This window comes from Elephantulus edwardii, unplaced genomic scaffold, assembly GCF_000299155.1.
Source record: "Elephantulus edwardii isolate Elephantulus edwardi_28Jun2011 unplaced genomic scaffold, EleEdw1.0 scaffold00056, whole genome shotgun sequence".
In the NCBI taxonomy this organism is placed as follows: domain Eukaryota; kingdom Metazoa; phylum Chordata; class Mammalia; order Macroscelidea; family Macroscelididae; genus Elephantulus; species Elephantulus edwardii.
Window position 1 is genome coordinate 9,570,361 of NW_006399806.1, and position 15,155 is coordinate 9,585,515.

General features: G+C 36.1%; 1 protein-coding gene across 1 annotated transcript in view; it reads left to right on the forward strand.

Annotated features, from left to right (window-relative positions):
* PGR (progesterone receptor) overlaps positions 1 to 15,155 on the forward strand; it is a 152,038-nt gene that overhangs the window by 65,933 nt on the left and 70,950 nt on the right. Inside the window, exon 4 of the mRNA XM_006887356.1 lies at positions 864 to 980. Within this exon, the coding sequence (XP_006887418.1) occupies positions 864 to 980 (117 nt within the window). The remainder of the gene's footprint in view (positions 1 to 863; positions 981 to 15,155) is intronic.

Genomic DNA, 15,155 nt, shown 5'->3' on the forward strand with positions numbered 1-15,155 from the left:
TAATATTAAATTCATATGCTAGGTCTTTTGAAAAATGAGACATTCTCTTTTATTTAATAACTGCTGCCAGATGTACTCTATCCATAATTCTTCTGTAATAGTCTTCTCCTTCAATTTTTCTAAATTTTCTCCCTTCATTATTATTTCCATTCATACTTTCTAATTTGTGGACAAAATAATCCAGGCAGTAAAGTCAGTACAATTGGTAATATTTTTACATGATATTCTCATTCATTAAACAGAGTGAGATGGTGCTGGATTTTCCAATAAAATTAAGCCTTTCTGCAGAACTCTTTCACTCTGACATCTATTTTTTAAAGTCTTAAATATCGGAGTAAATGTCTTGCTAGAGTTTGATGATCTTCAGTAACTAATATATAACATGTGTGTAGCTAATGCTGAGGTTATAGAAAGAACTAAGAGAAATCTGATATCGACACATGGAAATCATGCACAGCAGATCATTAAGGGGATGCTAGAATCAATTCTTAAGTGTTCTGACTCAAGGTCCTAGAAACACTGGCAAGTCTTAAGGAAGTTCATTGCATTACTAACAGTCACTTATGCTGAGCAACAGGCTGATGGTGACAAGGACTGTAGAAAGCCCTGACATTCATGTACTTGCAGAAGTAATGTTGTGAGGAAGTCAGTCATTAGGTGAACAACCTGTGGGCATGTGAATTAGCCAAAATGGGTATTTATGCCAATCCCCAAGTATAACTCATAGAATGGTAAAGATAAATGATATGGCAATATATAAATTGTTTCAGTAATTTCTGCCCATTTCTTTTGATTGTCATTGCATGCAATGTCTAGTGGTCTTTTGCGATTGTCAGTAACTTTTCTTTGTTTTCTATTTATAGGGCAGCATAACTATTTATGTGCCGGAAGAAATGATTGCATTGTTGATAAAATTCGCAGAAAAAACTGCCCAGCATGTCGCCTTAGAAAATGCTGCCAGGCTGGCATGGTCCTTGGAGGTAATTCTAATATTTTCTTTAATAATATAATATTAAGTTCAGTATCTATAAAGAATCAGAAAATTCTAGCCTTTTTTCTGTTTTTAATTGTTTTGTTTAAATATTGTTCATGTTTGAATATCTGAATAAAGTTAACAGTGGCTATTCATCAAGTTTTGGATTTCTAGCATTTCAAAGTCTGTTGTAAGAAGATACACAACTTCCAGTCATCTATATTGCCTTTTAAGTAGATTCTGTGGAAAGGGCACTGACATGTAATTAAACATTGCAGGGTGGAATCTAGGCTTCGCCACTCATCATTTGTTTGACATTAAGTATGTCATTAACCATTTCTAGGCATTGGTCTCCTTATTTGTGAATTAGAGCTCCTTCCAACTTGAAAATGGATTCTGCCCATCAGTCGGGTGCATGACTTGCTTCTCCAGCTCTTATTAAAGCAATATAAGATTTGAAATAAGAATCCATTTGATTAAGAATTTTATTAATGAATCCTTTCCCCTGTAGTATTGTTGTTAGGAACCTTCAAAAACTTCACCAGCATGGCTGACATTATTGGGGGGGGGGGAATGGTAGGTAATATAAAAATTGCTTTAATGAAAATTAATAAAGTTAGGCAGAAATAATCCTTCCTTGCTTCATTTTTCTATTTCCTTGACTATATTTTTTAAAAACCCACTGTGAAATTATGGGCCTTATACTGATTTATAAGGGGTTTTGCCTGAAATATGTCAACATATGTACACTTTATAATAAACATTTCTCTAGTGTGTTATCTAAAATGTGCCTTTTCAATTAGTATGCTATATGTATCTTCTTTTGGAAAATACTGTACTTAAACCAATAATTTTTTAATTTGAAAGCTTGTTAAAAATGTTACCACTTCTCTAAAATTTTTGCTAGCATCATTGGACAAAATAGATTTTTTTCTATATTTCCATTACACTTTATAAGGTCTCATTCTGTTAAACAAATTACTGAATATTTTGTAATGTGTCAATTAGCAATTTGTTTTCTCTATAAACTCAAATGCAGTGATCAAGTCTCAATTTTTTATAATTTGCAGCATGGTCTAGCAGAAGGAGATGCAGTATATTTGTTAAAAGAATAAAACTACTCTCTCAGAAGATCAAACATTGATTTTTCAAGTTTTACTCTTCATTTTCCTCTTTCTATTTCAACTTTACCCTTAGGAGTCTTCAATAATCTAGGTTTCAGACATGAGAACTTTTTTACACAATCATCCATCTAGTTTATGTGAGAGCCAGAAGAAAAATCCTGGAAGTATTCTGAATCCCAGAACAGTCATCATTTCATCATTATTTCACTGAATACTTGCTTCAGATAACACTGTTGTTATTGTTAATATGACGTCAAATCAGAACTGACTCATAGCTGCCTCTCCAGCAAGTTTTCAGAGGCTTTAAATCACAGGAGAGGAAATTGCCATCTCTCTCCCACAGAGCAGCTGGTGGATTCTAACCACATGCTTTGGGGTTGGCAGCACAATTCCTTACCAACTATGTGACCAAAGTTCCCTGTACATACACTAAAACTTCTAATACTGAAGCACAAGTTCAATCAGAAATCTTTATTTGTCTTTTAGTCCAAAGATCTCCCAAGTGAATTTTAAAGAATCATCAATTTCATCACAGAAAGCATGTTGTAGAAGCTTTTTTTGAAGGACCTTCTAAAAATACTCAGGGACTATTTTCTTTGGGAATTTTCCATGTAATAGTTCATATTGTACCATAATATTCCAGAACTTTAATCTACCATTTGATTTTATTTTCTAAAACTCTTAATTATATTCTCTCTCCACACTCCTTTGTTCCATTATTCTACTACTCAAGTACTTCCCAAACAATACTAACTCACTCATAGTTTTTTGTTTTTTCTTGCTTTTTCTAATTTTCAAACTTCTGTGCTATTACTTATTTGAATTGACTTCAACTTATTCTTGTGTGTGTGTGTGTGTGTGTGTGTGTGTGTGTGTGTGTGTTTAAAATCCTTTCTAATAATTGTATTCTGAGTCTTTTCTCCTTACAGGTCCTATTCTAAATTTTGGCATTTTAATAGCAAACAAACTGAATGGGATCCCTGCCTTCATACAGCTTGCATTCTGGAGAGAGGAGCAAGGGGCAGATGGCATGTCAAATGGTGGTTAATGTTGTGGAAAATTAGTGAACAGCATAAGTCAGTAGGAAGTATTAACACTGCTTAGCGTGGTGCTGTTAAAATGTCCCTTCAGCAAAACACTGCCTTATATCAAATGTCTGTCAGTTATTTAATTTGAAAAGGATAATTTCAAAATAAGGGTAGAAACTTCAGTATGTATCTAAAAGAATATGATCTGTTTGAGTGGCAATGTCTTTGTAAATTATTTGGTGGAAATAGCAAGACATTAAACAGGAATGTCACACTGAGAAAGCTGAGGGCAAGAGTTTTAACTGTATTGTAGGTAGTAAAAACAGTGAATCTTTCTCACAGACAAAATTAATCTTACCACTTCCCTTTATACCATGGTACAAAGCCCACTTTTAAATGCAGTGTGTGTGGTACCTTTCATCTCATAGTTGCTATCCTCTCTCTTTCTTTTTCTCGCTCCCCCCATAAAAGACCATTTTTAAAGATATTAATTTTATTATAACTTTAACACAGTTTAAAGAAAAATAATGCAAACAGTTCAAATTCCCACTCTTGTTGCTGACAGATTTTATTGTGTTCACTTTTTTCTCTGACATGTTAGTATCCTCTGCTGGTTCTGGTTTGTGTTACTGTTGTTGTTAAAAGGCCATTTTTAAAATAATTTTTTTTTTTCATTTTTAAACATTCTCTTCCCCTGTTCTCCTCCCCCTCCCCCAATCCACCCTGCAATGCACCTCTTGTTCTAGACTGTTGTCATACATATAATGCCTAATTGTATATGACTTTCAGATAGTTCTTTACATCTGTTTTAATGCAGTGTTCATCTGAGTCCATCTCCCAACAATCCCTGGGGACCATCCATTCCAGGCCACCTGTCTTTACATATGTTTTACTTATTTCTCCTTTTTTCGTACCTGTCCTGATATGATGCTCATGAAATAGTTTGTGAAACATCCCCCCTTACCTTGTTGATGCAGAGGTAATGATTTAGGGTCAGTGTAATCATTTGCTATGTTTATCACATTTGGGGTAGTTGGAGGTCTTTGAATCAGACTGAATTACGGCTTGATCTGATTGATATTTCTGATTATCTGATTTCAACATTCCTTCCCTTTTAAGAATATAAGAAATATTATTAATATAGTATATAAGTAAAATATTGCTGAAGATTATTCAGAAACAGCAAAAACAGTACTTCGACAGAGAATAGCCAAACATTCAAGCTGGACTCCAAAGAGGCCATAGACCAAGGAATATCACTGCTAGCATTAGATGGACTTTGACTAAAAGCAGGGAATTCCAGAAAGATGTCTATTTTTGTTTTATTCTCTAAGCAAAGACATTTGACTGTATCAGTCATAACAAATTATAGCTAACATTGAGAAGAATGTGAATTCCAGAACACTGTGCATATGCAAAACCTATACATAAACTAAGAAGCTGTTGTCCATACAAAACAAGAGAACCAATGCATGGTTTAAAATTTTTAAAAAGCATGTGCTGGTGCTGTATGTTTTCTCCATACCTGTTTAATCTTTATGCTGAACAAATCATTCATGCTTCTAAACTTTAAGAAGAAGAAAGTGGCATCTGAGTTGGAGGAAGACTTATCAACAACCTGTGTTACGCAGATGACAGAACCTTGCTTGCTGAAAACCAAGAGAACTTGAAAGATCTTGAACTGCAGCCTTCAGTGTGAATTATATCTCACTATGAAGAAAACAGAAAACCTCACCAAGCAGTTTCCCTTGTTCTGGTCACACAACTCTTCTTTGGTCTATGTATAGATTTCACATAAGCACAATTTAGTGTTTCAGAATTCATGTTCTTCCCAATGTTAGCTATTTTGTTATGATTGACACAGTGGAGAAATATGGGCCATCTTCTATGTGATTTACTGCCTCTGAAAACCCACTTAGAGGGTCAGCTAATGGTCGAGTCTGACTCAGTGTACACAACAGACAACAACACCACTAAAGGTTTAGCTGTAGATCAGTTCTGACTCAGTGGTCATGAGAATTCTTTTTAGAAGTCTCCTAATTTATACTTTAAATATTTGCCATTATTGGCTCTCTGAATTGTTCTTTTAAATGATGCTTAAAATATTTACTCATAATTCTTAACCCTTAAAAGTATGAGTTCCTTCTCCTGGGAATCATTATATGTCTATTACATTTCTTTGACTTCTATTTCTCTCTGAAGTTATCTTGACCAAAAATCATAAGCTAGTATTAACTGATGTAATTTCAGGATAATTTCTCTTAGACAGCATATTGTCATTATGAAACATTTAGAGCATTTTATAATATAGTTTGTAAAGACATATATATGGTACACAGTCTTCTTTGGAGGAAAAGCTTAGGAGGAAAAATCTTTGTTATGTCTAGCATATATGATGAAAAGATTCATTAAATTCTAATGTTCTTCTTTGGTTAGCATTGCAAAGTAAATTATAGTTGTAGTGCACTTGGATATTTTATATATGGACTTGCACAGAGATTTATTAGAAATAAGTTGGCAGTACACTTAGAAGTGGCAAAGTTCTGACACTCCTCTGACTGGAAGAGGCAGTGGTGACCAGAATCTTGGAATAAACAAGCTAGCCCCTGCATACTAGGAAGAAGGTGATTCATTAGGTGAGAATGAAATTGCTACCACTATGTTGATAGTAGTGTAGTCTACTACTAGTAGTGGTGTAGTCTTAAAAAGCTGTGCTGCAACTCAAAGGTCACACCTCTCTGGCAGTTTGAATCCACCATCAGGGTCAAATCCATGGCAGGGAGAAAGGTGGGCAGTTTCCTCCAATGCAATTTTACAGCCTCAGAAACTTGCTGGAGGGCTAACTATGGGTAGGGTCCAGGTAGATGGCAATGAGTTAGTGAATGAGTGGGGCAAGTACAATTTTGTTTGGTATCATTGAGTGACCCTGTGAATAACAAATGAGACCCTGCACCATTTTCAGAATCTCTACTGTGCTTGAACCCACTGTTAAAGCAACTGTCAGTCATCTCCTTTAAGATCTTTCCTCTTTACTACAACCTCTTTGAACATATTGCTAGAAGAGGCAATTCCTTGGAAAACAACATCGTGCTTGGAAAGGTGGAGGGTCAACAACAGAGAAGAAAACCCCCAATGAGATGGATTGACACAGTGACAGCAGCAGTGGGATCAAATTTGCCAGAGATGGTGAAGATTCCATAGGATAAGACTGGGTTCAGGTCTGTGGTTCTTAGGGACCTAACAGTCATACTCAATTCGTTGGCACTGAACAACTTTGAAGCCTGATGTCTTTCTCCAGGTGAAGTGTAATTGTAGTCCATTAAGTGGTTAATTAGGGTCACTCACTATTTATGTGTTTATTCACTTATTCTTCCTTTTTCCTCCCTTTCCTCCCTTCCTACCTCTATATCCTCCCCCCTTCCTTTTTCCCCCTCCTTTATTTTTATTTATTCCTTTCAGAGATCTGATGTAGAAACTGTTAGAATAACAATAATTTTAAATGAAACAAAAGACAACGATGAACAGCTTTAAAAAAATTTAATGACATTTTAAAGGAGAGTAATATCAAATTGGGTCATAAATAGTAATGTCTAGCATGTCATGACATGTATCTCCTTTTGTAGCTATGTTCTGATTATAAGAATTACACTTGAGTTATTTGGGTCTTAGTTGCCTGTGATCGTATTTTTATTGAATCATTTCCCTTACCTTCAGCAGGTCACAGTGAACTTTGCATTCTGTTCATTGCTGTGCAGTCCTGAGGAGAAAAGATAATTATACTCTTATACTCTTAAGGATAGTAATATGTCTTGTAATGTTGTTCTTCTAATTCCTTTCCTTTAGAAAATATTTTAATGACTCGTAGAAATATGTGTGTATTTAAATTTATACCCAACTCATGCCATCAAGTCAATTCTGACTCATTGTGAGTCAGATAATTCCTTCTATCAGATACCCAAGGCTGTACATTCATGTGGAAGCAAACTACTACATCTTTTTCCCAGCTGTTTCAAACTACTGATGCTTAGGTTAATAGTCGAAACACCTGGTGTAACCACTGTGACACCAGGTCTCCTTCCTAAAGTGAACATGAGCACAATACTTTGCATTTGCAGAGAAGAATGTTAAAACTATTATAAAGATGATCAAGTCTTGCCTAAGACAGTTATTGTAAAACCAGAAGGATAAAATGTAAGGTATGTGTGGATATCTAAAGAAGGGAGGGGAGGAGTTCATGAGGCTGAGGGCGAAGAAGAAGGCGAGAAATCATGGGATTCCAGTTTGGTGAGTGGAGAGAGGGGGCAGAGGAATTAGGAAGGATCCAGTGGGGACCCAAAATGACAGGGTGATAATGGGCATAGATCAAAGATGATTAATTTTATAAGAAACAATATATAGGAATGATTTTAAAAACACAATGTGAGTGGGGAAAAAAACCCCAAAAGTAAATAAAGAAAAACAGCTTTTTACATAAAACATAATTATTAAGTGCTTTGTTATACTTGATGACATTTTTTGAAAGGAGGAAATTATTTTCACAGGGATTTCTTCACTTCCCCTTGTTTTTGTTGGATGTTAGAAGTCAAGTTCTTCTACCTCATCCATCCTCTACCTAGAGTCACCTTTACTTTCTCTAGCAGAAGGAGTAACATTCTGGGACAAAGAGTATGAGGTCTTGTGTTTTGGTTTTGTTTTGTTTGTCTTTTTCTTCCATACATGAAAGCCAAGAAATAATTTCCTTTTCTGGAGAGTTTCAGAATTTCTCATTTAGGCACACTGAACAGTTCTCTTCTGAAAATGTAGCACCCTGGCTTGATCCTTAAACTATAAAACCCAAAAGCATTAGCTCTTTAATGCAAGCGTTTCTGTGGATGAGGCCTCCTTCCTGTCTCTTTATAACTTTAATGTTGTTATTGTTAACTGCTGTAGAATCGACTATGACATATCACAAGACCCTATGTACAGTGGATCTGATCTCACCTCTATCATATGCTCCCCACATCATTTCTGACACACTCAGGCCCACTGTTGGAGCCACTGTGTCAATCCACCTCCTTGAGGGTCTTCCACTCCTTCACTGACCCTTCACTTTTCCAAACATGATGTCCTTTTGCAAGGACCAGCCCCTCCTAACAACATGCCCAAGGTATATTCAGACAAAGTTTCACTATTTTTGCCTCCAAGTAGCACCCTGGCTGCACCTTTTCCAAGGCATACTTGTTTGTCCTTTTAGAAATCCATGGGCTGCTCAGCACTCTTTTTCCAACATCATAACTCAAAAATTTGATTCTTCTTCTGTTATACTTATTCATTGTCCAACTTTAGATGCATAGCAGATGATTAAAAAGGCCATGGCTTAAATCAGGCACATCTCAGTCTTCAAACTGACATCTTTGCTCTTCAGCATTTTGGAGAGATCCCTGACAGCAATGCAATACCTCTTTTGATTTCCTGGTCACTGGTGCCAAAGGTGTTGACTGTGGATACAAGCAAGATGAAGACATTTGACAATTTCTATCTCTTCTCCAACTTGTGTGATGTTGCCTTTTGGCCCAGTGGTCAAGATTTTTGGTGGTTTGATGTTCAGATATAACCCATACTGAAGACTATACTCTCTTCTGCCCGACACTGTAAGTGAACAAGCTTGTGTCATCTACTTAACACAGGTTGTCGATAAGTTTTCTTCCAATCCTGAGGTAAAACTCTTCTTCGTAAAGTCCAGCTTCTCAAATTATTTATTTTGTATACAGATGGAATAGTTATGGAGAGAAGATACAGCTCTGCTGCAGATCTTTCTTGATTTTAAGCCACGCAGTGTTCCCTTGATCTGTTCCCACTGCAGCTTCTTGGTCTGGGTATGGATTTTACATGAATGCAGTTAAGTGTTCTGGGATTCCCATTCTTCTCAATGTCAGCCTTAATTAGTTATGATCCAAACAGTCAAATGTCTTTACATAGTCATTAAAACACAAATAGGCATCCCTTTGGTGTTTCCCGCTTTCAGCCAAGATCTATCTGGCATCAACAATGATATCTCCATGCCATGGCTTCTTCTAAATCCAGCCTGAATTTCTAGCAGTAAGTCCTCTGTTGATGTTCTAGCTGTTTTTGAATGATCTCCAGCGAGGCTTCCTGTTAGGAGCTTCTCCATTTCTCCTCAACCCACTATCTTTAAATTCACACTTCCTGGAATAATGCCTCCTACTCCCTTATCTTTTTCACTCTGCTGGGGGAAATAGAACCAGAATCTGTTTTAATAGCAAATATGGCGAGGCTTCATATCGTTTACTTTGGGAATATTATCAGGAGAAACTAGTCCCTGGAGAAAGACAGACATCATGCTTCATAAAGTAAAGGAAGGTCCACACTGAGATGGTTAACCCAATGACATAAACAACAGACTTTAACGTAAAGGAGACTGTAACGATGTTGCAGATGGGACAGTGTTTCATTCTGTCCTACACAGGGTTGTTATGAGTCAGAGCCTGTCACACAGCTCCTGAAGACAACAAGGGGTGAGTCATTGTCTTTCAAATTCCTTTTCTTTTTTCACTTCATTTAAGGGGTTGGCCAGATAATGTCTTTTGTTTGCTATTTGATTGTTTACCCTAATCACCATTCCCATATACCATGGTTTTGTTGATGTGTATGATAGAGTGAGAACCAACTCATAGCTGATCCTTCAGAAGGTTTTCAGAGGCAGTAAATTGCACAAGAGGAGACTGGCCATTTCTCTTCAACAGAGCAGCTCGTATATTCAAACCATGAGCCTTTGGGATGGCAGCACAGCTCCTAACTGCTAGACCACCAGAGCTCCCTTTACACAATATAGGGATAATTTTTAGAGTGTTAATTCTAGCTTTTTACTTAGTTTTGAGAGTATGTGTCATATCTGTGTATGTGTCTGTGCTGTGCATGTGCCTGTACATGCATGAGATTGTCAACTAGAACTCTAAAGTTTATCTTCCACTTGCTGTCCGGTTTTATTTGAGTGATTTATTTAAAAAGAAATGAACTCTACTTTTTGGCAAATACTAAATCTTTGCATATTCCAGTTAGCTAGTGTCTGTATCTTCTTGAAGTACAAATGTAGGTAACTTCAGTTTTGATCTAGATAGAAGAGTTGAATTCTGGAGAAAGGAAAGGAAAGCAAATAATATCAGTACTACAAATAATGGTTAGAGCTTATTCCATTGGGCTGATTATTTGACATTGAAAGCTGGAAATCATTTAAACTTCATTTCTAGCTAATGGTTTTAACTCAAACAAAAAAAAAAAACCCTTAAACTAATTTCAGTCAAGCCAGAACTGACACGTAACTGACTTTCCAAGACTGTAAATTGCAGAAGAGATTGCTCCTCTCCCTGCTGCCCCAGATTCCATGTGATTCCAAAGGTTGAGGAGGTGTGGTCTGTGGGACAGCAGTGCACACCCCCACAATGTACACTATTGCTCCCTGGCTAATGGCTTTTCTGATTATAAAATTTTAGGTGGACCTGACTATCATACTGATACACACTTTCTTCCTATGATCCTTTATCAGTAGGTAGAGCTGCTCTTCATTTTGAACACTTCAATATTTTGTTAATTTTTGAACTTTGATACGTATTTAAAAGAATTTGGTTATATTTTACTCATCATTTTATGTGCTGTGGAGAAGGAAATTTATGAGATACAGAATACATTGAGCACAAGAAAAGTAGACTTGGAATTTTATGCCAATTTTAAGTGAAATTATTAATTCCATCCTTACAAATTTAAATGTTGGCAATATGATAGAAACAAATTTTCAAAGTATCCGTGTAGGAGATGGCATATAGTATTATAACAGAGAATGAAGGTTTTGAGTAAAAGCTATTTAAGTTATAATTCAGCTTTCCAACTTTATAGCTGTACAACCTTGAGTATATGCCCTAACCTGACTGCAACACTGTTTACTTCTCTGTTAAAACTGCACAATGAGACTTAACTGTCATAGTAAATCAAATGTTTCATCTGAATCAAATAGTACTATGCCTGATACATGAAACTTTTTTCCATCTGAAACATTTAATAAATGATGACTTGAAGATTCTTTTCAATTAATTTCTAAGTCATTTATGCAAACATCAGTGGGCAAAATATTTAACTTTAATGCAAAACATTTCTTTTGCCTCTTCTGAAAATTGTTCCTTATTTATTTTTAAGAACTTGTAGAAAAACCAATGCTGTATCTTGAAGTTGATACAGGTTAACACATACTGAATGTTTATATTATATATATTTATGTTCTCAAATGGTGTTTTCCTATGGAGACATAGTCTGAAAGACAATGTATAACATTTTCACCTGGTTAAAAAAATTAAAAAATAATTAAAAGTACCAACTAGATTTCCTTTTATATACAGATAACATGAAAATCACTTTGACACCTGATTTTGTTTTGGAGAGATTCTCTTTGGTTTTAATTTTAGAAGTGCTTTGAAAAACTATTTGGATGTGATCCCAGGAGTGTGCTAAAATTAAAATAGAGCATTGTTAATTTACTGTATGAAAAACTAACAACAACAACAAAAGATTCCTATGGTTTAAGACAGGACAGAGAGTTGGTGGGAGGGGAGGTAGATAGAAGTGAAAATGTGATGCCTACCATTGGTTCTGCTTCTCTTGCCCCTTAAATCTTTTGTAAAATGTTACTGAAACATAGGAAATGTGTGGAGTAGGCCTTTCTCCTCATCTGTCATTGTCCTGAGCATCTAATGTGACTCAATAGAAATTTGAGCCTAGTTTTTTTATTTTGTTGCTGTCCTGTTTAGTCTGCCTGAATTTGTTTGTTGTTGTTGTTGTTAAGTGCTGTCGACAACTCATAGCGACCCTATAAATGGAAGACCTGAACAATTGTATAACTTTCATTGTTTCTCCAAGTTCATAGGATTTCCAGAGACAAGCTGTTTCGGAAGTGGATGCCACTCCTGCTTCTGAGCTTGTTTAATCGGGGAACTCCCCCAAACACTGTCCACCATGGGTAATCATTATCACATTTGACACATCAGTGTCACAATATTTAGCATCACAGCAACCACGAGTTACCTCTGTACAGAAAATGGACAGACCAGTGCTATGCTACTTAGAAAAATGTTTGACCCAAAACAATTAAAACCAGGCCTGAGGGCCACAGATTAAATCACCCACCTTTGACATGGTAAACTAACTTTCTATCCACCTGGCCCACAGAGCTCTCTGTTGTTGCTGTTAAGTGTCATTGAGTCTTAGAAGACTCATAGTAACCCTATGAACGAAAGACCTGAACAACTGTATAACTTTCATCGTTTCTCCACGTTCATAGGGTTTCTGGAGGTAAGCTATTTCGGAAGTGGATGCCACTCCTGCTTCCAAGCTTTTTAAATTCGTGTGGCTTCAGAGGTGCGCTCTCTCTGTTGATGTGGCAAGTCTCTGGGTCCTATTGGGCTGATTAGATGCCTCTTGCTGGGAACCAAAAGGAACCTGAACCATGGGCGGACCTGTGGCCTTTGAAAATTTGTGTGGTTTCAGAGGTGCACTCTTTCTTTGTTGGCATACCACTGGTCTGTCCATTTGCTGTCCATAGGCAACTCGGGGTTGCTGTGATGCTGAACAATGTGACACTGATGTGTCAAATGTGATAATGCTTACCCGTGGTGAACAGTGTTTGGTGGAGCTACCTGATTAAACAAGCTTGGAATTTGTGTATATGAATACTTAATGTTCAGTAACTTCATCAGGACTTAGTTCTCTTAATCTGTTCTTTTTCTATTGAAACTGAAAGTTGGTCGTCTTATACCTTAGTGAAGCATTCTCTCTGAAGAGCCTTCCTTTATTGTCTTGCTCTTTTTTCATGGCCTACCTCTAATGATCTGTGTATTTGCCATCCACATTTGTTATCTTTTTTTTCCTGATCAAATTTAACAAATCTGCCCTCTGTCATTTCATCTAATTCTGTTTTATGCTGACTTCCTATTTCTTTATTTGCCTTTGATCTTTTGAAACTTAGATGCCACATTCTTTCTGAAATGCAGTGAAAGAATTATCTGCCTCCTTCTCCTGCAGTAATTCTTCTTCTCACCAGTACCTTTCATCTAATTTTTGTTTTTTATATCTCCCCCTCCAAGAATAGTTTTTTTTGGCTTAAGCTCCATAATATATGCTATTGTTACACATGTAAATCTATTTAATGATATCTTGGCTTTCTATTTGATTTATTGTTAACTGGTTACCCTTGGCTTCCCTTCCTGTTTACCTAAGTCTTGTTTGGATTATTTTCATATAATTGGAACGAAAAGATTTGAAGTCTTAGCTGTTTGGCTGAATATGAAAGAGGGAGAAGTGATTGAAGACCTAAATGTAGCTTTGATAGATGTGGATTCATAGCTGAAAGGTATACACATTACACATATGTGTAGACATTCTATATAAAATACTCTATAAACTCTCTGCCTGTAAAGTCTTTGCCTGAAAGGAAAACCCCTTTAGATTTCTTCCTGTTCTTCAGGGAGCGGAAGTCAAGTGGCAAGAGGCCAGGTTATTGTGCAGCCCTTATGGCAAACATTTTTTTGCCGTTGTACAAATATTTATTTAAACAATAAAATTAGGAAGTAAGCACCTTGTACTTAATATACGCACTTACACTTTGAAAGCTTGTGTTAGTAGATGAAAGTGGCAATAAGAGAAATTATACAGAAAATATATAACTGACAGACCATCTTAAAATCTAAGAAAGAAAATAAGAGAATTAAGATAGAAGGCATTAGAAGTTTGCATGCCTATATCTCTGCTGGGCAGATATGATTTGATCTAATTATAATGTAATTACCAATTTTTCATTACTCTTCTCCACTCTACCTCTTGTTTGGGTTTCTTCTCAAATTTATAAAGATTGGTCATGAGAAAAGTATTTAGTGTGTCCACATGCTCATCATTCAGCTGTTGTCACTGAGGATTTATATTCCTGGTTTTCCCTGTAACCTTGACATGCTTCATTGAAATCCCAGTCAGACGTCTGCTTTTAGCTTGCATTAAGAGTTATTGTTGTTGTTGCATTAAGATGGCATTTCAAAAACATTCCATTGTCAATTAGTAGATTCATACATGTGGAAACCCCGTATGTTTGAGTAGAAGAGCTCCAGAGAGTGTTCTTGACTCTAATCCCAGGTGGTAAAAATAGTTAAATGCTCAACTAGTAGACAAAAAGATGGCAGTTTGACCCCATCCAGAGGCACTTGGAAAACTTGTCTGGTGATCTGCTTCCTTAAGATCACAGTTTTGGCGAGCTCTGGTGGCCTAGTGGCAAGAAGCTGCACTGCAATCCCAGAGGTGCGCGGTTCAAATCCACCAGATTCTCTGCTGAAGAAGAAGGAATAATCGCCTCCTGTACCAGTCAGATTTGATTTTACATACACACATGAGAAATAATAATTTAAAAAATTGAAAAAAAGAAAAAAGATCACAGCCTTGAAAATTCAGTGGAACAGTTATGCTCTGTGCACACGCTATCAAACTGTGAAAAACAACACGCTTTACAGGGTAACAAACCCTTCTCCTGTGACACCACAGAATTGGCCCAAACCATCAGCTTTCAGCCCATACATACTATAGATTTGTTATGTTCCTTGCTTCTGTATCCTATTATGTTAATCCAGGTGTTTATTCCCACACAAATAGTATTAGTCATGTTAGGATTGTGATAGTATTTTAATACACGGTATAACATATATTAAACATCACAGTTTCTCTTTTAACAATATTTTCTTTCTTATTCTTAGATAGTTTTTCTTTTCAAAGAAGAATAACACCTTTTTTTTCCATAAAAATAGATTCTAGTAGTAATGGTATAAAATTAATGTATATATTTGAGCAGAATTGGCCCTTTAATCCAGAAACATGAAGGTCTTTTAATCGATTAGTCTTTTTTATGTCATTTTTATAAAATGTTATATTTTTAATGTGAGTCCTTTGTCTTTTTAAATTTCTTCTTTATATGTGTTATAACATTGGTCTCTGTTTTCATAGAATATT